The sequence below is a fragment of the Nomascus leucogenys genome, chromosome 14 (genome assembly GCF_006542625.1).
Source record: "Nomascus leucogenys isolate Asia chromosome 14, Asia_NLE_v1, whole genome shotgun sequence".
Classification (NCBI taxonomy): domain Eukaryota; kingdom Metazoa; phylum Chordata; class Mammalia; order Primates; family Hylobatidae; genus Nomascus; species Nomascus leucogenys.
This window is the reverse complement of record NC_044394.1, coordinates 11,007,173-11,031,683: the sequence shown is the minus strand read 5'-3', so window position 1 is coordinate 11,031,683 and position 24,511 is coordinate 11,007,173. Positions and strand designations below refer to the sequence as shown.

The following is a 24,511-nucleotide window of genomic DNA, read 5'->3' as shown; positions in this document are numbered from 1 at the left end:
CTGGCCAAGAACTTTCTTAAGATTGTGTTTGGTTAAGCTTTTTGTCATGTTGAATCTGTTGTAGCCATTTAGCTGAGTGTGCAGTAAAGTTTGTGTATTTAGCAAAAGTTTTAAATGCTTCTAGGAGGGTATACAGAATAGAAACATACTAGTAAAGAATTCTTTTTTTTAGACAGCTAGTTCAGTATCTTACGTATGTAGTGACATAGGAAGTTTTGTTAAGTGGCAGATGAGATTGTATAGGAGGGAAATAGTTAATAGGGAGCATGTTTGATTTTAATATATACTTTAATCTTACCCCATTCCCTCAACTATATATAATTGATTTCTGTGGAAAAAATGTTGTTAAATCTTTTTTTGATATATTTGCTCTATGTAAAATAGTTATCTTTAATTCCAATTTTAAAAGGCAATGTAGGCCAGACGTGGTGGCTCATGCCTGTAATCCCAGCACTTTGGGAGGCCAAGGCAGGCAGGTCACTTGAGGTCAGGAGTTTGAGACTAGCCTGGCCAACATGGTGAAACTCTGTCTCTACTAAAAGTACAAAAATGAGCCAGGTGTGGTGGCACATGCCTGTAATCCCAGCTACTTGGGAGGCTGAGGCAGGAGAATCACTTAACCCGGGAGGTGGAGGTTGCAGTGAGGGGAGATTGTGCCACTGCACTCCAGCCTGGGCGACAAGAGTGAAACTCCGTCTCAAAAAAAAGGCAATATAGAGTATTACATGTTATATATGTGTGTGTTTGTATGTCTATATTATGTGTATATAGACATGTACATATAGGATATAATAAATCCTTGCTGGATATAACATAAAGAAAATAGGATTAAATGTTTGGTTCAATATGTTCTAAGCCTTTGTATTAGAATAATTAGAGCCCTGGAATTAATTAGTAGTAAAAAACTTTGTCCACAGAGTGATAAATTTTTGGTTTTGTGGGATAAAGCAGTAAAAGTTCACAGGAAGGAAAGGATGGCTGTTGTTAATGGCCATTGTATTGGGCAATGTAGATCTAGAACATTTTCATTATTGCAGAAAGTTATTTTTTCAGGTGGTATTGCTTACACAAGAACCTTTATATTTATAATTAAAACAGTACTTTTGGTGCTTCAATAAAGAAATTCATCAAATTTTTTAAGGAAGTAAATGAAAGAATATGCTTTAAATTTCACCCATAAAGCTGTATTTATTTTCTGCCACATGTATGGCTTTTACATTATCTCGTGATCTCCAAAACTGATTAAAAATAGGCACCGTGAGATGTAGGTCTCCCCTGGAAATGTAGTATTAACCATTAGTAGCGTTAGGATGTCCTTTGGTTAGGTTTCTCACTGTCTCCGAAAAGGCAAATTTCTGGAGAAGCTAGGAGCTATTGCTGTTAGGTTTTTTATGGACTCATTTCCTCTCTTCCTGTCATCTAATGTAGTACTGTCCTGTAGAAGTATAATAGCCACATAGGTAATTTAAAATTTTCTACTAGGCACATTTAAAAAGTTAAAAAAAAAACCTAAATGTATAGGCAAAATTAATTGTAATATATTTTTTAATTCAGTAAGTCCAAAATAATATCATTTCAGCATATATAATTAAATATGCAGAAGGTATTAATGAAATAGTTTACTTTTTGTACTGTCTTTGAAATTAGGTGTGTGTGCTATGCTTAGAGTATATCTCAGTTTGGATTGGCCATATTTTAAGTCACCAATAGTTATATGTGTGTATTGGGCTAATGTATTTACAACACAGTTCTAGGGCTTTAAGCCCAGTTGAACTTGGTAGTGTTTATTGGTGAAAGGTACCTTCTCTGGTGGTCAGTGAACCCTTCTGGAATTGTATGCTAAATTGTGAGTATGCTTCAGAATCTTAAAGGCAAGAAGAATCCCATACCTTTTATCAGTCAGGGTACGAACTCTGCTAAATTAGGTGTAGTTACTTCAGCAGACTGGATGTGCCTTTTTATTGTTTTCCCTGTAGCCTGTCTATAATGTTTTGTCCTTAATGTCTGTCATCAAGATTATTATGTATCATTTCTGAAATCTTAAGTGATGATGTCACTAGAATTTGCGTGGTCAATTTTCTACGTTTTCATGCTTTCTAGAACGTTTATGAGAAAAAGTAAATGCTAAGAAAGATTTTTCTTTCTCCTGTTTTTCCTCCTTGTTGAGGTTTTCTTACCATAATCTATCTATCTATCTATCTTTCTTTCTTTCTTTCTTTCTTTCTTTCTTTCTTTCTTTCTTTTCTTTTCTTTTCTTTTCTTTTCTTTTCTTTTCTTTTCTTTCTTTCTTTTTCTTTTTCTTTTCGGAGACAGGGTCTTGCTTTGTCTCCTAGGCCAGAGTACAGTGGTGCACTCACTCCGACCTCTGCCTCCCGGGCTCAAACAGTTCTCCTGCCTCAGCCTCCCAAATAGTCAGGACTTCAGGAGTGCACCACCACACCTTACTAAGTTTTGTAATTTGGGTAGAGATGGGGTTTCTCTATTGGCCATGTTGACCAGGCTGGTCTCTAACTCGTAGCCTCAAGTGATCCTCCAGCCTCAGCCTCCCAAAGTACTGGGATTATAGGTGTGAGCCACCATGCCCAGCCTTTCTTACCATAATTTCTTTCTATAATTCTTACTGTAGACTCTTACAAGCTAATTTTTATGTTTTTAGTAGAGTCGGGGTTTCACCATGTTAGCCAGGATGGTCTTGATCTCTTGACCTCATGATACACCCACCTTGGCCTCCCAAAGTGCTGGGATTACAGGCGTGAGCCACCGCACACGGCCACTTTCTAAGTATTATTTACTGTATAATGTAAGTAATATGTTCACTGAGTGAGAAGAAATATGTAAAGGATTCACAGGTAAGATGTTAATTTCTGGATTTTAGTATAGATCTTTTGTTCATAGAACTATGTTAATAATACCTGATACTGGTATTATACCTGTAAATTTAAGAATTTAAAAGTTACTCTGAAGGCTGTAGAAATACAGATTAGTGATTCCCAAACTTGTCTGGATGTGGGAATCACGTGGAGAGCTTACAAAAAATTATTGATGCCTGTGTCTTAACCTGGGACCGTGATCTGGGCTTTGGAAATTTTAGAAGATCCTAATGTAAGACAAGTTTGGAAACTTTTGAATTCACGGAATAAAAATAATCTCAGAATTAAGATGGCTAGGGGAGGCTGGGCACAGTGGCTCATGCTTGTAATCCCTGCACTTTGGGAGGCCAAGACAGGAGGATTGCTTAAGCTCAGGAGTTCAAGACCAGCCTGGACAACATAGTGAGACCTCATCTCTACAAAAAATAAATTTTAAAAATTATCTGGTCATAGTGGCTCACACCTGTAGTCCCACCTACTTCGTTGGCTGAGGCAGGAAGATCGCTTGAGCTCAGGAGGTGGAAGCTGCAGTGAATTCTGATCATGCCACTGCACTCCAGCCTGAGTGACAGAGCAAGGCCCTATCTCAAAGGAAAAAAGAAAAGATGACTACAGTTTCTTTTTATTGTGGTAAAATGTATATAACATAAAAATAATTTTTCAATGTACAGTTCAGTGGCATTAAGTACATTCACATTGTTAACCATCACCACTATCTATCTGCAGAACTTTTTCGTCGTCCCAAACTGAGTGTCTACTCATAAAAGAGTGGTAGCTCTTCAGTTTTTCTTTTCTTTTCATCAGCTTCATATAACCACCATTCTACTTTGTCTGTCTAGAAACTTGACTGTTGCAGGTACCTCATGTGAGTGGAATCATGTAGTATTTGTCCTTTTTTGTCTGGGTTGCTTCAGTAAGCATAAAATCTTCAAGATTCATTTATGAAGAATGTGATAGAATTCCCCTTATTTTTAAGGCTGAATAGTATTCCGTTGTATGTATATACTACATTTTGTTTATGTATTAATCTGTAAATGGTATTTGGGTTGTTTTCACTTTTTGGCTATTGTGAATAATGCTGCTATGAACATTGGTCTACACATCTCTCATCAAGTCCCTGCTTTAAGTTCCTTTGGGTGTCTACCCAGAAATGGAATTGCTGGATCATATGGTAATTTGAAGTATAATTTTTGGAGGAATTTCCGTACTGCTTTCCATAGTGGCTGCACTATTTTACATTCCCAAAGGCAATGCAGAGGAGTGCCATTTTCTCCACATCCTCATCAACACTTGTTATTTCTTGTTTTTTTTAAAGCTATTTTTATGGGTGTGAGGTGGTATCTTATTGTGTTTTTGGTGTGCATTTCCCTAATGATTAGTGATGTGTTGAGCATGTTACGTGTTTATCAGCCATTTGTATATCATTTTTGGAGAAATGACTGTTGAAGTCTTTTGCCCATTTTTTTAATTGGTTGATAGGGTGTTTAGAGTTTGAAGTCAGCATTCTCTTTACTAGTATTATGATTTTAACACAAGCCATTTAACCTCCTTGTGCCTCAGATTCTCTACTGGCAAATGGGATATCATTTTTCTGTAGCTGCTTAATACAAATGCTAGAAATAGGTTTGATGTGGCACTGCCTAATCTAGCATACGTATGGAATTGTTGCTATTAGAGGAGCCACCTTTAATCTATAAGCATATATCTTCATTTTCATTTTAGGAATAATCTTTTGATTAATTTCAGTACTTAATTTGAGGAACCTTTTTTTCCACGATGGAAGACTGTTCAAGTTTCATTTATAAAATTCTGCCTCATTCATAACTTTTTGTTTTAGATATTGTAGTGTGAGCTCATGGAGATCAACAGTATTCTCTGCCATCCTTTATAGTAGCTAATAATACTTTGAATTGTTACTGTAGTGACATGTTTTTGTTTTAACTCACTTTTCTGAGTGTTAAATACCAAAAATGTTTGATGGGATGATATAAATAACATTTCTTCTTGGAAAAAAAGCAAGTCTGAATTTACTATATTGGTATTTTCTAATTGTTTTATAATATTCTCTGACTAGAATATTGCCTTTAATATAAGGATTTCAGAGATTTGGGTGTGGTGGTGCACACCTGTAGTTCAGCCACTTAAGAGGCTGCAGCAGGAGGATCACTTGAGGTTGGGAGTTTGAGGCTGTAGTGCTCCACGACTGTGCCTATGAATAGCCACTGCACCCCAGCCTGGGTAACATAGGGAGACCACCATCTCTTAAAAAAAATTTCAGAACGGCACAGTGGCTCATGCTTGTAATCCCTGCACTTCGGGATGCCAAGGTGGGCGGATCACCTAAGGTTAGGAGTTCAAGACCAGTCTGGCCAATACATGGCAAAACCCCATCTCTACTAAAAAAATAAAAAAAAACTAGCCGGACGCAGTGGCAGGCGCCTGTCATCCCAGCTACTTGGGAGGCTGAGGCAAGAGAATTGCTTGAACCCAGGAGGCGGAGGTTGCAGTGAGCCAAGATCACGCCATTGCACTCCAGCCTTGGTGACAAGAGTGAAACTGTCTCAAAAAAAAAAAAAAAAAAAAAAAAAAAAAAAAAAAAAAAAAAAAAAAAAGTCTTGGCTGGGTGCGGTGGCTCATGTCTGTAACTATAGCACTTTGGGAGGCCGAGGTGGGCAGATCACTTGAGGTCAGGAGTTTGAGACCAGCCTGGCCAACATGGAAAACCCTGTCTCTACTGAAAATACAAAAATTAGCTGGGCATGGTCACGGGTGCCTGTAATCCCAGCTACTCAGGAGGCAAAGGAAGAAGAATCACTTTAACCTGGGAAGCGGAGGCTGCAGTGAGCCAAGGTCGCACTACTGCACTCCATCCTGGGCAACAGAGCAAGACTCTGTCTCAAAAAAAAAAAAAAAATCTCAACTTGTATCACATATTTAGAATATTGTTTCCCTCCAGTATCACATACAAACTTGGTTTATTTTAAACCATTGTATGTTACAATAAGATCAGACTATTGTATATTGGGATTATATGCTAGCAGTATAGGAGGTAATGATTCTTTGATCATAGACTGCTGGGATTGAGTGTTGTTAGTAAATAGGGTAGTGGCAGATAAACAGTGGGAGCTGAGACCATTGGTTACATGTTTTGTACTTTGGAATATTGGATTGCTACAAAGACTCCTTGGAGACCAATTTATCACTTTACATCAAGAAGCCAAATTTTATTATTTAAAAGATAAAATGGGGCCAGATGAGGTTAGCTCATACTTGTAATCTCAGCACTTTGGGAGGCCAAGGTGGGGGATTGCTTGAAGCCAGGAGTTTGAGGCCAGCCTGGGCAACATAGTGAGCCCCTGCTCCTGCCATCCCTAGGAAAAAAAAAATTAGCTGGGTATGGTAGCGCACACCTGTAGTCCCAGCTACTCAAGAGGGTGAGATGGGAGGATTGCTTGAGCCCAGTAGTTTGAGGCTGCAGCAAGCTACGATTGTACCACCGCACTCCAGTGAGAACCTGTCTCTAAACCATAAAATAAAAAAATGAAGTGGGTAAGTGCTCATTGGAAAGACTGTTAGGAAAGTTGAAAGATGACTTTTATGATTTTATACGTACTAAACTTATTTTCCTAAATAATATTTAAGATAGGTCAAATTAATGTATATTTAAACATTTCCCATATTATAATATTTTCAGGAAAATAGATTTTTAAAATGTTAAAAATGCTTTTAAAGTAATTTTAAAAATCTTTTAAAATGCTTTGTCATGAGAAAAATCCATTTTAAATATCATTTTTTGTTTGGAGAGTGGAGGGCAGTGGTGTCATCATAGCTCACTCCACCCTCAACCTCTCAGGCTCAGATGTTCCTTCTACCTCAGCCTCAGCCTCTCGAGTAGCTGGGACCACAGGCATGCACCACCCCACCTAGCTAATTTTTAATTTTTTTGCGGAGATGGGGTCTTATGCTGCCTAGGCTCGTCCCAAACTCCTGGGCTCAAGCCCAGCTCCTCTTGCCTCAGCCTCCCAAGTGCTGAAATAACAGGCATGACTGGCTGTTTTTAAATTCTCTTATTTAATATTTCATGTATGAAATGAAACAGTTGAAAGCTGTGTTTTTAAGAATTATACTCCACTGATTAAAGGAACAGTAGATAAGAGGTTATAAAATTCAGGTCTCCTAGCCGCTTTGTCTTTTTTTTTTTTTTTTTGAGATGAAGTCTCACTCTGTTGCCCAGGCTGAAGTGCAGTGGCAAGATCTCGACCTACTGCAATCTCTGCCTCCCCAGGTTCAAGTGATTGTCCTGCCTCAGCTTCCTTAGTAAGTGGGATTACAGTGTGTGCCACCACACCCAGCTAATTTTTGTATTCTTAGTGTAAACGGAATTTCACCTTGTTGGCCAGGCTGGTCTCAAATTGCTGGGCTCAAACGATCTGCCTGCCTTGCCCTCCCGAAGTGCTGGGATTACAGGCCTCTTTGTCTTTTTTTTTTTTTTTTTTTTTGAGATGGAGTCGTGCTCTGTTACCCAGGCTGGAGTGCAGTGGTGTGATCTTGGCTCACTGCAACCTGCGTCTCTTGGGTTCAAGCGATTCTCATGCCTCAGCCTCCTGAGTAGCTGGGATTATAGGCGCACACCACCACACCCGGCTAATTTGTTTTTTTTTGTTTTTTTTTGTTTTTTTGAGATGGAATCTCACTCTGCCTCCCAAGCTGGAGTGCAGTGGTGCGACCTTGTCTCACTGCAAGCTCCGCCTCCCGGGTTCATGCCATTCTCCTGCCTCAGCCTCGCTAGTAGCTGGGACTACAGGCGCCCGCTACCACGCCCAGCTAATTTTTAGTATTTTTAGTAGAGATGGGGTTTCACTGTGTTAGCCAGGATGGTCTTGATCTCCTGACCTCGTGATCTGCCCGCCTCGGCCTCCCAAAGTGCTGTGATTACAGGCATGAGCCACCGTGCCTGGCCAGACTGGGCTAATTTTTGTATTTTTAGTAGAGATGGGGTTTTGCCAAGTTGGCCAGGCTGGTCTCAAACTCCTGACCTCAGGTGATCAGCCCACCTCAGCCTCCCAAAGTGCTGGGATTACAGGTGTGAGCCACCACACCTGGCCCTCTTTGTCTTTTAAAGATAAAGACCACGAGACTGTTTTAGGTTATTGCTTTTACTTATAAATATTCTTGGAAGTATTGGCAATTCAGATTTTAAAAATTTACTATGCAGTAGCTAAGTAAGCACACAGCTTTCATAATCATTTCTGTAGCATATTTACCCTAAAATTAATCAAATTACAATTTCTCTACATAGGTTATTCTTGCTTGAGTCTCTTCTCTCTCTCTTTTTTTTTTTTTTAAAGAAATGGGTCTCTCCCTGTTGCCCTGGCTGGAGTGCAGTGGTTATTCACAGACTTGATCAAAGTGCACCGCATGCTTGAACTGTTGGCCTCAAGTATCCTGCCACCCTCAGCCTCCTTGGTAGCTGGGACTACAGGTGCTCACCACCACACCCAGCTCTTCTTTAATAAATGTTTTCCTTAGCATGATATTTTTAATTAGTAATTCTTCTTAGAATTCTTTTTAAAGATTTGCCTCCCTACCAAGACGTGCATTAGTCTTCTGAGTTTGCCTGAAAAACATGTAAAAAACTTGTAATATTGAAAAATACATAGTAATTCTAGCTGGTTGACTATCAGTTTTTCATTTAAGTTTTTAGCATTTGGTCTTGCTTTTAGATTCTCATGTCCTTTATTATAGTTAAGAGAGAAAAGTGCTTTGAAAATTGGTTTCTGCCTGTGTTGTATGTCAGCACATATATGAGCATAATGGACATATTCTTCTCAGAATTATTAATATTAGCGGTTTTCTAAGACAAAAATACTGTTTAGAAATTATCTTTTATGTATTTACATACTTTGTAACTCATCCTTAGTTATATAGAAAAATTGCGTCAGAAAAGGACATTCGAAAGAAAGAAAAGCACAAATATGGCTATATGTGCATTCCCATGCAGAAGAAAATTTGTAGCATATGATTGTTTACATTAAAATGTTTCTTTGAGAAAAGTAAATGTATGGAGGCTTAAAGCTATGAGGAAAAAACCCAAATCTTAATGTTTTAATTGGTATCAAAAATTATATTTGATGTTTATAACAGTATGTTAGAGTCACACTCTTGATTTGATCTTTTCGCTGAGGCTGTGTAATGGCACCATGTATTTGTTTCATTTTTCAACCCTGCTGGTCCTGAGTTGTCTGTATTCTCTCTAAATTATGCTTGCAAGCCAGTAAGCTCTTTTCTATATTTATGTCTTTCTTTTAGTACTTTAATAAGTGTAGCTCTTAAAAACCAATTTACATTTTGACTTGAACTGTTCTTTAAGTTCATTAGGCACATTTTCTGCCTTGCAGATTATTTCTGGCAATGATTCCACAAAGTGTTTCCCCATTATATAGCATGGGTCATCATTTCCCAGTCTCTCATAGTAGCTTCCTCATCATTTCTCTAGTGTCCTAGATTACTCCACACCCACCATCTAGTCCCAAAGCGGAAGCCACATGTTTCAGGTTTTTGTTTTGGCAGTACCTCACTTTTGGTACTGATTTCTATATCAGTTATTTTGCTATAACCAAACCATCCCCAAAACTTAGTGGCTTAAAAATAACAGTTATGTATTCTCGTGTAACTGGAGGTCAACTTGAGATGATGGAGGTGGGGAGTGGTTAGCCAGTTGATGTCATACTTTATGCTTTAAACTACAGATTAGGTAGAAGTCTATTCCATGTGTTTCTCATTCTCCTTAGGCCAGTGGGCAGTCTGGTCATATTCTTTTATTTATTTATTTAATGTTTTTTTTTTTTTTTTTGAGACAGAGTCTTGCTCTGTCGCCCAGGCTGGAGTGCAGTGGCGCAATCTCTGCTCACTGCAAGCTCCACCTTCTGGGTTCACGCCATTCTCCTGCCTCAGCCTCCCGAGTAGCTGGGACTACAGGCGCCCGCCACTACGCCCGGCTAATTTTTTTGTATTTTTAGTAGAGATGGGGTTTCACTGTGTTAGCCAGGATGGTCTCGATCTCCTGACCTCGTGATCCGCCCGCCTCGGCCTCCCAAAGTAAATTTTTTTTTTTTTTTTTTTTTTTTTTAGAGATAGGGTGTTGCTCTGTTTTCCAGGCCAGAGTGCAGTGGTACGATTATAGCCCACTGCAGCTTCATACTCCTGGGCTCAAGCAATTCTCCTGCCTCAGCCTCTCGAGTAACTGGGACTATGGATGTGTGCCACCATGGCTTGCTGTTTTTCAAATTTTTTTGTAGAGACAGGCTCTTGTTATGTTGCCAGGCTGGCCTTGAACTCTGGACCTCAAGTGATCCTCTCAACTCTCCCTCTCCAGTAGCTGAGATTGCAGTTGTGAGCTACCACACCTGGCTTTCAGTTTTTTACTTTAAATGAGCAATAGCATTGGTCTGTTGATGAGTGGATAGTTCTCAAAGTTATTATTAACAGTCTCTTTACTTATCTTGATTGGGTGGTTATTTTAGATTTATACCCTTTTTACTAAAGCAGGTGTCTTTAGTCTTCATAATTCTTCAACCAATAATTATTCCAATAAGATTAACTTTTTTTTTTTTTTTAAGATGGAGTCTCACTCTGTCGCCCAGGCTGGAGCGCAGTGGCGTGATCTCGGCTCACTGCAACCTCCGCCTCCCGGGTTCAAGCAATTCTCCTGCTTCAGCCTTCCGAGTAGCTGCGACTACAGGCGTGTGCCACCCCACCCAGCTGATTTTTGTATTTTTCAATAGAGACAGGGTTTCACCATATTGCACAGGGTGTTCTTGAACTCCTGACCTCGTGATCTGCCTGCCTTGGCCTCCTGAAGTGCTGGTATTACAGGCATGAGCCACTGCGCCTGGCCGAGATTAACATTTTAATCAGAGTAGAAACAAGCTTATTTTTTTTCTTTTCTATTATAAACTATTGGTTAAATGCAATGTGGTATCTTGGATTGGATCCTGGAACAGAGAAAGTACATAAGTAGAAAATCCAAATAAAGACTGGAGTTTGGTTAATAGTGTATCATTGTTAATTGCTTGTTTGACAAATGATTGTCTAAGATGTTCATTAACATTAGGGGAAATTGGGTGAAGAGTATATGGGAACTCCCTATGCTGTCTTTGCAACTTTTCTGTAAATTTAAAATTATTTCTAAATAAAACTTTATTAGGCCGGGCGCGGTGGCTCACACCTGTAATCCCAGCACTTGGGGAGGCCGAGGCGGGTGGATCACGAGGTCAGGAGATCGAGACCATCCTGGCTGACACGGTGAAACCCCATCTCTACTAAAAATACAAAAAAAATTTAGCCGGGCGAGGTGGCGGGCGCCTATAGTCCCAGCTACGTGGGAGGCTGAGGCAGGAGAATGGCGTGAACCCTGGGGGGCGGAGCGTGCAGTGAGCTGAGATCGCGCCACTGCACTCCAGCCTGGGCAACAGCGAGACTCCATTTCAAAAAAAAAAAAAAAAAAACTTTATTAAATAAAAATTATTGACGTGAGGAAATGTATAGTAATGACTGATTAATATATAGAATTTATAATTTATAAAAATTAAAAAACTTTAATATAATTCAAGCAGAACAGAATGGTATTATAAATTAAAAAACCTTAAAGATTCCTGCCCAAATATCCAACTCCCTTTCCCAGAAGTAACCAGGTTGGGTTTTTTTGTTTTTTTTTTTAAACTTTGTTTTACTTCTGGTGGTTACTGTCATAATTCCAGAGATTTTTATACTGCCTCTGGGCCTTGATTTATCAACTTTCAACAATGTCACTGTTTTTTTTTTCTTTTCTTCTTCCTTTTTCTTCTTTCTTTTTTTTTTTTTTTTTTTTTCTTTTAGACAGTCTTCCTCTGTTTCCTAGGCTGGGAATGCAGTGGTGCTCACTTCAACTTCCACCTCCCGGGTTTAAGTGATTCTCTTGCCTCAGCCTTCTGAGTAGCTGGGACTACAGGTGCCTACCACCATGCCTGGCTAATTTTTGTATATTTAGTAGAGGCGGGGTTTTGCCATGTTGGCTAGGCTGGTTTCGAACTCCTGACCTCAGGTGATCCTCCTGCCTCAGCTTCCCAAAGTGCCGGGATTACAGGCATGAGCCACCACTCCGAGCCATTGTCACTGCTTTCTTGCCAAGAATGATAAGTTTTTTGTCTGCTTTTTATTTTAGTTATATTATTTTTAGTTTTTCTGTCAGTTACATTAATTTTTATTTTATTTTTATTTACTTATATATTTTTTGAGACAGAGTCTTACTCTGTCGCCCATGCTGTAATACAGTGGTGCGATCTTAGCTCACTGCAGCCTCCACATCCTGGATTCAAGCGAGTTGCATGCCTCAGCCTCCCAAGTAGTTGGGATTATAGGCACCTGCCACCGCACCTGGCTAATTTTTTGTATCTTTAGGGAGATGGAGGTTTCACCATGTTGGCCATGCTGGTCTTGAACTCTTGGCCTTAAGTGATCTGCCCACCTTCCAAGTGCTGGGATTACAGATGTGAGCCACTGTGCCTGACCTAAAAAAAATTTATTTCTATTAAAAGCATTTTTTAGACTAGTCACATGCAGTAGTGGAAAGAGGGGAAAGAGTAGAACAAGGAGTTCGATCTGCAACTAACTGAACAGTCAATTGAGGTAACTCACTACCTTCAGACTAGCCTCTGTCAGTTACATTTCTAACTTGAATAACATGCTTAAATTTCTGTTTCTTGTTCTATCAAGTTTAGACATTTTGTATCGACTCCATATGTATAAGATGTAGAAATTCTTAGCTCTGTATTGCTTTTTGCCTCTTTTCTACCATCTATTTTCCCACTTCTGTTAACTCTAGCATTACTTTTACTATAATTTAATTTTAATTCACTAAGTTCTGCTTATCCAGAAGAAATTTAAGAGAGCTTATACATATATAAAACAGGTTTTGAGTTGATTAATCATCATAGTTTAAAAAACTTTTTTAAAGATGGATTCTTAAGATAAATGTGTAGAGAAGGAATAAGAAGAGTTTATTTTCTTAGTGTACAATCTTATCCTCTTCTGTGCAACTTGACCTTTCTAAATTGTATCTTGAGGATACCTCTGGTGTCCTTGGGAACTTTTATTTTCCAACCTGTATACTCAGCCATACCTGAATTTCATTAAGGTGTACTGTTTTGCATATATTCTTGATTCTAGGATGCCTTCAACTGTAAGACCCATTATTGCTTTAAAATAATGTTATTGGTTGGGAGGGGATTGCATTAAATGATTAGTCCAATTGAGAATTAATAAAGTGAGAAAACATTTGTATTTAGTTTCTTATATAGAGGGGAAAATAGGCAGAAATAAAAATTAAGTCACCGTTAATTCTGTTGTCCGCCTTTATTTTCTTTATCCAAATAAAACTTTTTTCTTAAAAAAAAAAAAAAAAAAAGCTGGGTACGATGGCCCACGTCTGTAGTCCCAGCTGCTTTGGAGGCTGAGGTAAGAAGATCCCTTGAGCCCAGGAGTTACAAGCCAGCCTGGGCAACATAGTGAGACCCTTTCTCTTTCTTTAAAAAAGAAAAAAAAAATTCATCCTACTATTTTGGTAGCCTGTCCCTTTCCAATAAACCTACTCTTCTATTTTAACTTATTTTTGTGGCTATATAATAATTCTGTGTGTGAATGTACCTAACTCGTTTAACTGGTTCCTGTATTTGCAGCCTTTCCTATTATAAACAGTGTTGTAAAGAACATTTCTTATAGCTAAGTCTTTGCTCATATCCATGATTTTTTTTCCTTCTGATAAAGTAGAATTTTTGGGCAAAATAGAGTGCATTTTTGCGTACTTCCTAATAAAGAAAAGCAAGTTAACATTTTTGGCCACTAGTCATCACTAAGATAAAACTTTTTCTTCTTTTTTAGTGAACACTTGTCCTGCTCCTTCACCTTTTTCTTGCATGGAGACAGCAATGTTTGTACCAGTGTGGAAATTAACCAACATCAACCTGTATACCTTCTCAGTGAAGAGCATATCACCCTTGCTCAACAGTCTAATAGCCCATTTCAAGGTAGATTATTTTATTATATTAGGTATTTGATCTTTTATTGAAAGATCCTTATTGAACTTCATAATTTTACATTTGGGGATTGATGGAATTCCCCCTGATCTTTAGCCTAATGATGATTTTGATGTCATTTACTTTTTTCTTCCCCATTAGAGTGTTAAGTCAGTGAAATAAATTTTTAAATACAGGTATTACCAAAAAATTCTTGACCGTGAATGGTGAAGTAGTTTAAAGTGTTCTTTTAGATAGCGTATTGGATTTATATGTGTTAATGTTTTCAAGGTTATCTTGTGTGTCAGGTCATATAAGCCATATTTTGTTTGTTTTTGTTTTTTGAGACGGAGTTTCATTCTGTCACCCAGGCTGGAGTGCAGTGGCGTGATCTCGGTTCACTGCAACCTCCACCTCCCGGATTCAAGCAATTCTCCTGCCTCAGCCTCCCTAGTAGCTGGGATTACAGGCGCTTTCCACCACGCCTGGCCAATTTTTGTATTTTTTTTAGTAGAACTGGGTTTCATCGTGTTGGCCAGGCTGGTCTTGAACACCTGACCTCAAGTCATCCACCTGCCTCGGCCTCCCAAAGTGCTGGGATTATAGGTGTGAGTGAGCCACCATGCCTGGCCAGAACCATGTGTAACATAGCTACAAAGGGACTTTTGATACTATTTATGCTATGAAAAAAGTTGAATTCTAGAAGAAATATTTTATAAGATTGCTGAATTGCCTTTAAGGCTTGGCAGTGTGTTCTTATTTTAACTTTAAACCTAATATTTGCTTTTTAAAGTTTACATGGCAGTACATTATAAATATTTAGATTTATATATCTATATTGTTTTTCATCAGATTGCTTTTTCTTAGAATGCTTTTTCTTAGTGGGAGTCAAAGTAAATTGAAGGATACACAAATATTCCCAGCTTCTGTTAAAATTCTTAGCGTTTGGGCAGACAATTTTTTTTTTTTTTGAGACAAAGTCTCCCTCTGTTGCCCAGGCTGGAGTGCAGTGGTGCCATCTTGGCTCATTGCAGCCTCTGCCTCCCAGGTTCAAACAGTTCTCCTGTCTCAGCCTCCCAAGTAGCTGGGATTGCAGGTGTGTGCCACCACACCCAGCTAAATTTTTTTGTATTTTATTAGAGACAGGATTTCACCATGTTGACCAGGCTGGTCTTGAACTCCTGACCTCAGGTGATCCACCTGCCTCAGCCTCCCAAAATGCTGGGATTACAGGCGTGAGCCACTATGCCCAGCCTGGGCAGACAAATTTTTAACAGTTTATATAATAAACTCAGTGTTGTACTTTATCTTCACAGTAACGAAGTATAATAAGTTGATTTTTCTCTGGAATGGTTATTATTGGTTTCCTTTTCTTTTTCATAATTGCGCGATTACTTGCCACGTTGTTCACTGTGTTCTTATTTGGTAAAACAGTCTTTTGTTACTTATTTGATGTCTGCTTTGGGTTTCTAGTTATCTTATGCCCATTTGGACTAAATGGCACTCTCACAGGACAGGCATTCAAGATGTCTGATTCAGCTACAAAAAAATTAATTGGTGAATGGAAACAGTTCTATCCTATCTCATGTTGCTTGAAGGAGATGTCTGAAGAAAAACAGGAAGATATGGATTGGGAAGATGATTCTTTAGCTGCAGTAGAAGTTCTTGTTGGTATGGATCCTGAGTATTATTCCTAAGGGGAAAATGCTTGATTGTATGTATTAGTTATATTTTGCTGCATAACAAACAAGTCTATAATAACTCAGTGGCTTTCAACACCAAAGATTTGTTCCTTATTTCCTGCTCACGTTACTTAAGGGCTGCATGTTAGCTGGTTTGGCTCCATGTATCTGCTCATTCTGTAACTTAGGTTAAATGAATATCCCAGTAGCTAGGACATGCTGTTCTTATGAGAACAGAAGAATAATAGGGACTGAACCTAACCCTGTAAGTGTACTCGGAGCTTCTGCTGGGATATGGTGTATGTTACATCTGCTCACATTGCATTAGACAAAACTAGTTAAATGGCCAAGCCAAAGTCATTGGGGCAGGGAAATATATTCTGTCTAGAGGGAAGCATGCTTAGGATGGGACAGTTAATTGTGAGTGAATTAATATTTGGAGGCTGAAAAGTTGACAACCTGTGTTATATGATCTTTTAACATTTGGTAAAACTATCACTTCCAATAACTTAAGAGACAGAAAATGTAACTAAAGAATTTATGACTTTGGCATGCTCTGCCTGCCAAAAGGGTCAGATTTTTGTATTTTTTATTTATTTATTTATTTATTTATTTATTTTTATTTTTTTTGAGGCGGAGTCTCGCTCTGTTGCCCAGGCTGGAGTGCAATGGCACGATCTTGGCTCACTGCAACCTCCTCCACCTCCCAGGTTCAAGCGCTTTTCCTGCTTCAGTCTTGCTAGTAGCTGGGATTACCGGTGCATGCCACTATGCCCACTTAATTTTTGTAATTTTAGTAGAGATGGGGTTTTGCCGTGTTGGCCAGGCTGGTCTCAAATTCCTGACCTCAAGTGATCCACCTACCTTGGCCTCCCAGAGTGCTGGGATTACTGGCATGAGCCACCACGCCGAGCCTAAAAGGGTCAGATTTTTTCAGATTGGCTGTATTCTCTATGTCCTCTCATTCAGGGACCCAGGTTAACAAAGTAGCCATATCTGGGACATGTTAATTTCATAGCAGAAGACAGAAGTGAGAGAAGCTGCACTGACCCTGCAGGCACATTTAAAGCTTCTGTTAGGATGTGGCTTATATCACATGTTTACATTCCAGAGCAAGTTACATAGCCTGACAATGGAGTGAAGACATATACTCTACCTCAGAGAGGCATGAGAGGAGGCATGGAGAAAGTATAATTTAGCAGATAATTGGAATTAGAATCTATTGTATTGTATTTAAGGGAATCTAATGGTAATGTTATACGTGAAGATCACCTCATTTCATCTTTTTTTTTTTTTTTTTTTTTTTTTTGAGACGGAATCTCGCTCTGTCGCTGCCCAGGCTGGATTGCTATGGCGCGATCTCTGCTCACTGCAACCTCCACCTCCTGGGCTCAAGCAGTTCTCCTGTCTCACCCTCCCGAGTAGCTGGGATTATAGGTGCCTGCCACCAAGCCCAGCTAAATTTTGTATTTTTAGTAGAGATGGGGTTTAGCCATGTTGGCCAGGCTGCTCTTGAACTCCTTACTTCAAATGTCCCACCCGCCTCGGCCTCCCAAAGTGCTAGGATTACAGGTGTGAGCCACCACTCCTGGCCTGTTTTTTTTTGTTGTTGTCTGTTTTTTTTAAGAAAAAGATTACCAGTGTTCACTTTTAATAAACACATTACTACCAGAGCAGTTGTGACAAAAATGGAAAAAACACACATTTTTTAGGCTTTTAATATAGAGGCATATAGAAAAGTAAGTAGAAAATGGTTTGTAATTCTGGTGTCCAGATTACCTTTGTTAAACTTAAAAAATAAAATTGAAAAAGTAATACACATTAAGTTGGTCAGAGATGCAAATAAAGATTTAAAAAGCACATTTCTAGAAATCTAAAAAATTAAAAGGAAAGCTGCCTTTTTCCAAATCTCTCAGCAAAGGTAACCACCACTGACAGTTTATTGTGGTTTCTTCTAAAAAAAAAAAAAAAAAAAAAAAGAAAAACTCATGCCAAAGAAGCTTATATTTATAAAAATGTATTTTTATTTGTATAAATGTGATACCTACTTTTCCATTATAGTACTTTTGAGTGAAACTAATTCACTAGTCACAAAGGTAATTGGTTTTCCTGTCCCATTTTTTTCCTTTCAGCTGGTGTCCGAATGATCTACCCAGCATGCTTTGTTCTAGTCCCTCAGTCAGACATTCCTACTCCTAGCCCTGTGGGATCCACTCACTGTTCATCTTCTTGCTTGGGTGTCCACCAAGTGCCTGCTTCCACAAGAGATCCTGCTATGTCTTCGGTTACGCTTACACCACCTACATCTCCTGAGGAAGTCCAAACAGGTACAGCAGTAATTTGTCTCATCAGCTCTGGTAATCTGTTATTTTGTGTATAGTAAGTACTTAAGAAATAATTTATTTTGAAATAGTTTCAAACTTCTTGAGACGTTACAAGTGTAGTACAAATAATTTCTTTAGCCAGATTTCCAAACTGTTATTATTTACTCCATCACCCTCTCTGTATGTATGTACATTCATTATCATTGGTCTTTTTCTGAACCATTTGAGAACAAGCTACAGACATGATGTCCCATCACTCCTGTGTACTCAGTGTATTTCCCAGAATTAAGGACACTCTCCTATACAACTATTACTCAATCCTCTTAGAAAATCAGCATCGATACACTGCCATCCAGTTTGCATTCCCTGTTTTAGATATTTTGCTTTCTGTATTTAAAAGTAGCGTGCTTTTATTTTTAAAGGTTTGTGTGTTTATCTATAATTAAAATTTACTCCAACAGAGCAGCCCATTGCTGTGTTCTAATTCTTAGCCCTTAAGTCCTACAAAAATAAACCCAAGCTTTTACAGTAACTGTCAATACAGAACTAAAGCGTTTTAGCTATTAAAAGGGGTTTGGTTACCAAGGTGCTTATTTTCAGCAAAATGCCCTGTCACTCAAGAACATACGCATATACTAAAGTTCTGACCCACCGATTCATGCAACAGGTTTATATCCCTACCCTCCCTCCATCTACCTTTAAAACAAAAACACAGAAGAACTTTTTACATTGGAGGAGAAACATACAAAAACACAGAAGAGCTTTTTACAGTGGAGGGGAAATATGCTCATGCTCAGCTGGCCTTACAAAAAAGACTGTCTGATTTCCAACAAAATGAGAACACTGAAGTGTTTGGCTAAAATCCAGCAATGATTGACTGACCCAGGTCAGAGGCTGGCAGGGACAGAAGGGCCAGATTGCTGCCGCCGCAGGGGCTCATCCTGGGCTCCAAACCCCACCTTGATATGGAAGCCAGGCTCTGTGCAGCGGCTCCATGGCTGGTGTCCAGGGCCCCTTCGCACTACTCCTAAGTCCTTCCAGTCTACCCACCTCTGGCCAGCCCCTGACCTTGATGATGTCACTCTGGGCATCAGAGTAGTCTGGTTTGCTTATACAGCATGATCCATGGGACATCTCCTTCCTTGCCTTCAGCCCACCTCCCCCCACATGCCACCGTGTGTTGGCCTTACCTGGCTCCTGAGAACCCCACTCTTGGTACTGAGAGTGGTAAGTTACAGAGATGTACTTGATTGCCACATTGCCTAATGAGATCTGGTTCCAAAAAGTAGCATGCTTTTTATCTCAAAATATAAATAATTTTACCAGATAGCTGGAGCAGCTTGTATCACAAATTAATAAAAAACCCAGATAATGTTACTTGAAACCTACGTTTGTTCTCCTACAGCCTGTTTTTTTGTTTTGTTTTCAGTTGATCCTCAGTCTGCCCAGAAGTGGGTCAAATTTTCTTCAGTATCTGATGGCTTCAACTCCGATAGTACTAGCCACCATGGTGGGAAAATACCCAGAAAATTAGCAAATCATGTGGTGGATAGAGTTTGGCAAGAATGCAATATGAACAGAGCACAGAACAAGTGTGTATTTTCATTTATAAGTTCAAAAATTGCATGTTGATAATTACTTATAATTAGAAGGTATCTAAAGTATAAGCAGTCATTTGATTTTTCTTTAACTCATAATGTTGATCTTTAAAATTAATTTTAATGCTACATTCAGGTTTAATAGAAAATTTTATGAATTCTAAAGAATTTTGTAACTTTAAATCTTAGGAGGAAGTATACTGCTTCATCAGGTGGTCTATGCGAAGAAGCGACAGCTGCTAAAGTGGCATCCTGGGATTTTGTTGAAGCCACACAAAGAACAAATTGCAGTTGTTTGAGGTAGATTATTTCCCGACCAATTGATGCCTATGTGTGATAGTTTCTTATGCCACTGAATGCTTATGCCCACTTTATTTGAAATAGCTTACATGAACATGATGTTAGGATTTTTTTCAAAAGAAAATTCAAGAAAAATATTTCAGGAATTTGAACCTGATTATAGAAGTACATGTAAATAAAGCTTTCAGTTCATTCACTGTTACCAGAGGCAGACTCTGAAAGTTTTGTTTCCTAGTAGCTAAATAAAAGACAATTTTATATGGAGCTATGGTATATATAGTATCTATAAGGTATACAAGGCATATAAATCTCTTGAGAAAAGCATTCCTTCCTCAATGGCGCTGCCTGAGAAATTTCTCACGAGAGTTCTTTCTTTTTTAAAAAATGAAGAGACAGGCTCTTGCTTTATTACCTAGGCTGGAGTGATCATGGCTCACTGCAGCCTCAAACTCCTGGCCTCAGGCGATCCTCCTGCCCCAGCCTCTCAAGTAGCTGGGGTTACAGGCATGTGCCACCACACCTGGCTAATTAAAAGAAAAAAAAAAATTCTTAGGGGATCTTGGTATGTTGTCCAGGCTGGTTTTGAACTCGTAGCCTCAATCCTCCCCTTGGCTTTCCAAAGTGCTAGGATTACAGGTGTGAGCCACCATACCTGGCCTACAGTAATCTTTTTTTTATTTTTTGAGACGGAGTCTTGCACTGTCCCCTGGGCTGGAGTGCAGTGGTGCGATCTCGGCTCACTGCAAGCTCCACCTCCCGGGTTCATGCCATTCTCCTGCCTCAGTCTCCCAAGTAGCTGGGACTACAGGTGCCTGCCAGCATGCCCAGCTAATTTTTTTTTTTTTTTGGATTTTTAATAGAGACAGGGTTTCACTGTGTTAGCCAGGATGGTCTCAATCTCCTGACCTCGTGGTACAATCTTTTTTTAATAGCAAATACAGTGTTGGGTTTTGAAGAGTAATTTCTTTTTTTTTAAGCTTTTATTTTTGGTTCAGGGTTACATGTGCAGGTTTGTGAAATAGGTAAACTCATGTCACAAGGGTTTGCTGTATAGATTATTTTGTCACTCAGATACTAAGCCTAGTACCCAGTAGTTAACTTTTTCTGCTCCTGTCCCTTCTCCCAGCCTCCACCCTCAAGTAGACCCCAGTGTCTGTTGGACCCTTCTTTGTGTCCATGAGTTCTCATCATTTAGCTACCACTTATAGGTGAGGACAGGCAGTAATTGGCTTTCTGTTCCTGTGCTAAGGATAATGACCTCCAGCTTCATCCATGTTCCTGCAGATGACATGATCTCATTCTTTTTTTATGGCTGCACAGTATTCCATGGTGTATATGTACCACATTTTCTTTATCCAGTCTGTCATTGATGGGCATTTAGGTTGATTCCATGTCTTTGCTATTGTGAATAGTGCTGCAGTGAACATTCGCATATATGTGTCTTTATGGTAGAATGATTTATATTCCCTGGGTATATAACCCAGTAATGGGATTGCTGGGTCGGATGGTAGTTGTAGCTCTTTGAGGAATCACCACTGCTTTCCACAATGGTTGAACTATTTTCACTCCCACCAACAGTGTATAAATGTTTCCTTCTCAACCTCACCAGCATCTGTTATTTTTTGACTTTCTAATAATAGCCATTCTGACTGGTGTGAGATGTTATCTCATTATGGTTTTGATTTGCATTTCTCTAATGATCAGTGATGTTGAGCTTTTTTACATATGTATGTTGGCTGCACATATGTCATCTTTTGAAAAGTTTTCATGTCCTTTGCCCACTTTTTAATAGGATTTTTTTTTTATAAATTTAAGATTTTTTAGATACTGGATATTAGACATTTGTCAGCATAGTTTGCAAAACTTTTCTCCCATTATGTAGGTTATCTGTTTAGTCTGTTGATAATTTCTGTTGCTGTGCAAATGCTCTTTAGTTTAATTAGATCCCATTTGTCAGTTTTTGCTTTTGTTGTGATTGCTTTTGACATCTTTGTCATGAAATTTTTTCCCATTTCTGTGTCCAGAAGGGTATTGTCTAGGTTGTCTTACAGGGTTTTTATAGTTTTGGGTTTTACATTTAAGTCTTTAATCCATCTTGAGTTGATGTTTATGTATTGTGTAAGGAAGGGGTCCGATTTCAGTCATCTGCATATGACTAGCCAGTTTTACCAGCACCATTTATTGAATAGGGAGTCCTTTCCCCGTTGCTTGTTTTTGTGAGCTTTGTCAAAGATCAGATGGTTGCTTCAGTGCAGCCTTATTTCTGGGCTCTCTATTCTGTTTCATTGGTCTATGTGTCTGTTTTAGTACCAGTACCATGCTGTTTTGGTAACCGTAGTCCTGTAGTATTGTTTAAGCCAGGTAACATGATGCCTCCAGCATTGTTCTTTTTGCTTAGGATTGCCTTGGCTGTTTGGGCTCTTTTTGGATTTCATACAAATTTTAAAATAGTTTTTCCTAGTTCTGTGAAGAATGTCATTGGTAGTTTGATAAGAATAGCATTGAATCCAAATTGCTTTGGGCAGTATGGCTATTTTAAGGATATTGATTCTTCCTATCTATGAGCATGGAATGTTTTTCTGGTTTTTTGCATCGTCTCTGATATCTTTGAGCAGTGTTTTGTAATTCTTATTGTAGAGATCTTTAACCTCTCTGGTTAGCTGTATTCCCAGTTATTTTACTCTTTGTGGCAGATGCAAATGGGATTGCATTTCTGATTTGGCTCTCAGCTTGGCTGTTGTTGGTATATAGGGATGCTAGTGATTTTTGTACAGTGATTTTGTATCCTGAAATTTTACTGAAGTTACCAGCTGAGGGAGCTTTTGGGCCGCAACTGTGGGGTTTTCCAGGTCTAGAATCATGTTGTCTGCCAACAGGGATAGTTTTGCTTCCTTTCTTCCTATTTGAATGCCCTTTATTTTTTTCTCCCTGATTCTTCTGGCCAGGACTTCCAATACTATTTTGAATAGGAGTGAGATGAGGCATTCTTATCTTGTGCCACTTTTCAAGGGGAATGCTTCCAACTACAGTCTTTTTTTTTTTTTTTTTAATGGTAAATACAGTGCTGGGTTTTGTGGAGTAATTTCTTATAACATTCTTTGGGCAGCTGTAGGTGAAATGTTGAAATAAGATTCAGAAAATAGGATTCTATAAGGGAAAAACTGTCACAAGGGAGCAAAACTGTCAAAGCATGACAAAGCCGTCACGCTTTCTAATGGACTATATTGGTGGAATGATTGGTAGAAGAATAGATGAACGTGGAATTCTTTAGAAATTTATTTAGTTTATATATTAAAGCCTTTTCATAAGATTTGGTTGTGAGAAGTTTTAAAATTATGTTGCCTAGAGTTTATTATTTTATCCTGCAGATTAAACATAGATCATAGGCTTTTGCAGTCAAGTAAACAACAATGGCCTTGACATCCCTAGTCAGAATTTGTGATGGAATAGATGGTCACCTGTCTTTCTCATGGAAGTGAACTAAAGAAATGGAGTGCCTGCAGGTTAGGGCCAAGGTTTTTCTTACATTTGCTCTGTTGGTTTGAATATATAATAACAGACTCTCTCAAGTGTGCTGTTAAGTTTTTGCATAAATTGAATATTCTTATGGAGGCTCTTTGGATTAAAGAATATGTAATTTTTTAAAGTCTGGCAACTTTGTTGAAAATTTACCTCTGTTAGAGAGATTAGAATAAAAACAAGGATATATTTAGCTATTGTTTAGCAGTTTAAAATAGCTAAAAAGCCACACCTAATCTGAACATAATTTGTATAAGAATGGGGGTCAGCAAACTGTGATGAATTCGCCATATGCCCACTGCCTGTTTTGTATGGCCTGTAAGCTGAAAATGATTTTTTTTATTTGTTTGAGACGATGTCTCGCAGACGGGAGTGCAATGGCGTGATCTCTGCTCACTGCAACCTCCGCCTCCCAGGTTCAAGCAGTTCTCCTGCCTTAGCGTTCCGAATAGCCAGAACTACAGGCATGCGCCACCACATCTGGCTAATTTTTTGTATTATTTAGTAGAGACGGGGTTTCACCATGTTGGTCAGTCTGGTCTCAAACTCCTGACCTCAGGTAATCCATCTGCCTTGGCCTCCCAAAGTGTTGGGATTATAGGTGTGAGCCACCATGCCCAGCCAACTGAAAATGATTTTTACATTTTTTAAAAGTTGAAAAAAATAATGTTTTATGGTATGTGAAAGTTGTGTGAAATTCAGATTTCAGTATTGATAAATAAGGATTTATTAGAACACAGCCACGTTCATTTATTTACATATTGTCTGTGGTCACTTTTGCCCCACAGTGGCAGAGTTGAATAGTTGTGACACAGACTGGCCCCCAGGGGATAAAATATTGACTCTCTGGTTCCCTACAGAAAAAGTTTGCTAATCCCTGGTCTAAGACTAAAAGAATGCTTAAATGTAATTAGGCTTTTCCAGAACTACTATTTGACCGAGCAGTCCTATTACTGGATATATATACCTAGAGGAATATAAAGCATTCTGTCATAAAGACACATGCATGGGAATGTTCGTTGCAGCACTATTCACAATAGCAAAGACATGGAATCAACCTAAGTGCTCATCACTGGCAGCCTGGATAAAGAAAATGTGCATGTACACCATGGAATACTGTGCAGCCATAAAAAAGAATGAGATCATGTCTTCTGCAGGAACATGAAT

At 38.8% G+C, this 24,511-nt stretch overlaps 1 protein-coding gene across 1 annotated transcript in view; it reads left to right on the top strand.

Annotated features, from left to right (window-relative positions):
* The window catches only part of MED13 (mediator complex subunit 13), a 125,660-nt gene that overhangs the window by 20,898 nt on the left and 80,251 nt on the right, over window positions 1-24,511 (top strand). Inside the window, exons 4-8 of the mRNA XM_003278495.4 lie at window positions 13,788-13,933; window positions 15,395-15,592; window positions 17,736-17,930; window positions 19,357-19,519; window positions 19,715-19,825. Of these exons, the coding sequence (XP_003278543.3) occupies window positions 13,788-13,933; window positions 15,395-15,592; window positions 17,736-17,930; window positions 19,357-19,519; window positions 19,715-19,825 (813 nt within the window). The remainder of the gene's footprint in view (window positions 1-13,787; window positions 13,934-15,394; window positions 15,593-17,735; window positions 17,931-19,356; window positions 19,520-19,714; window positions 19,826-24,511) is intronic.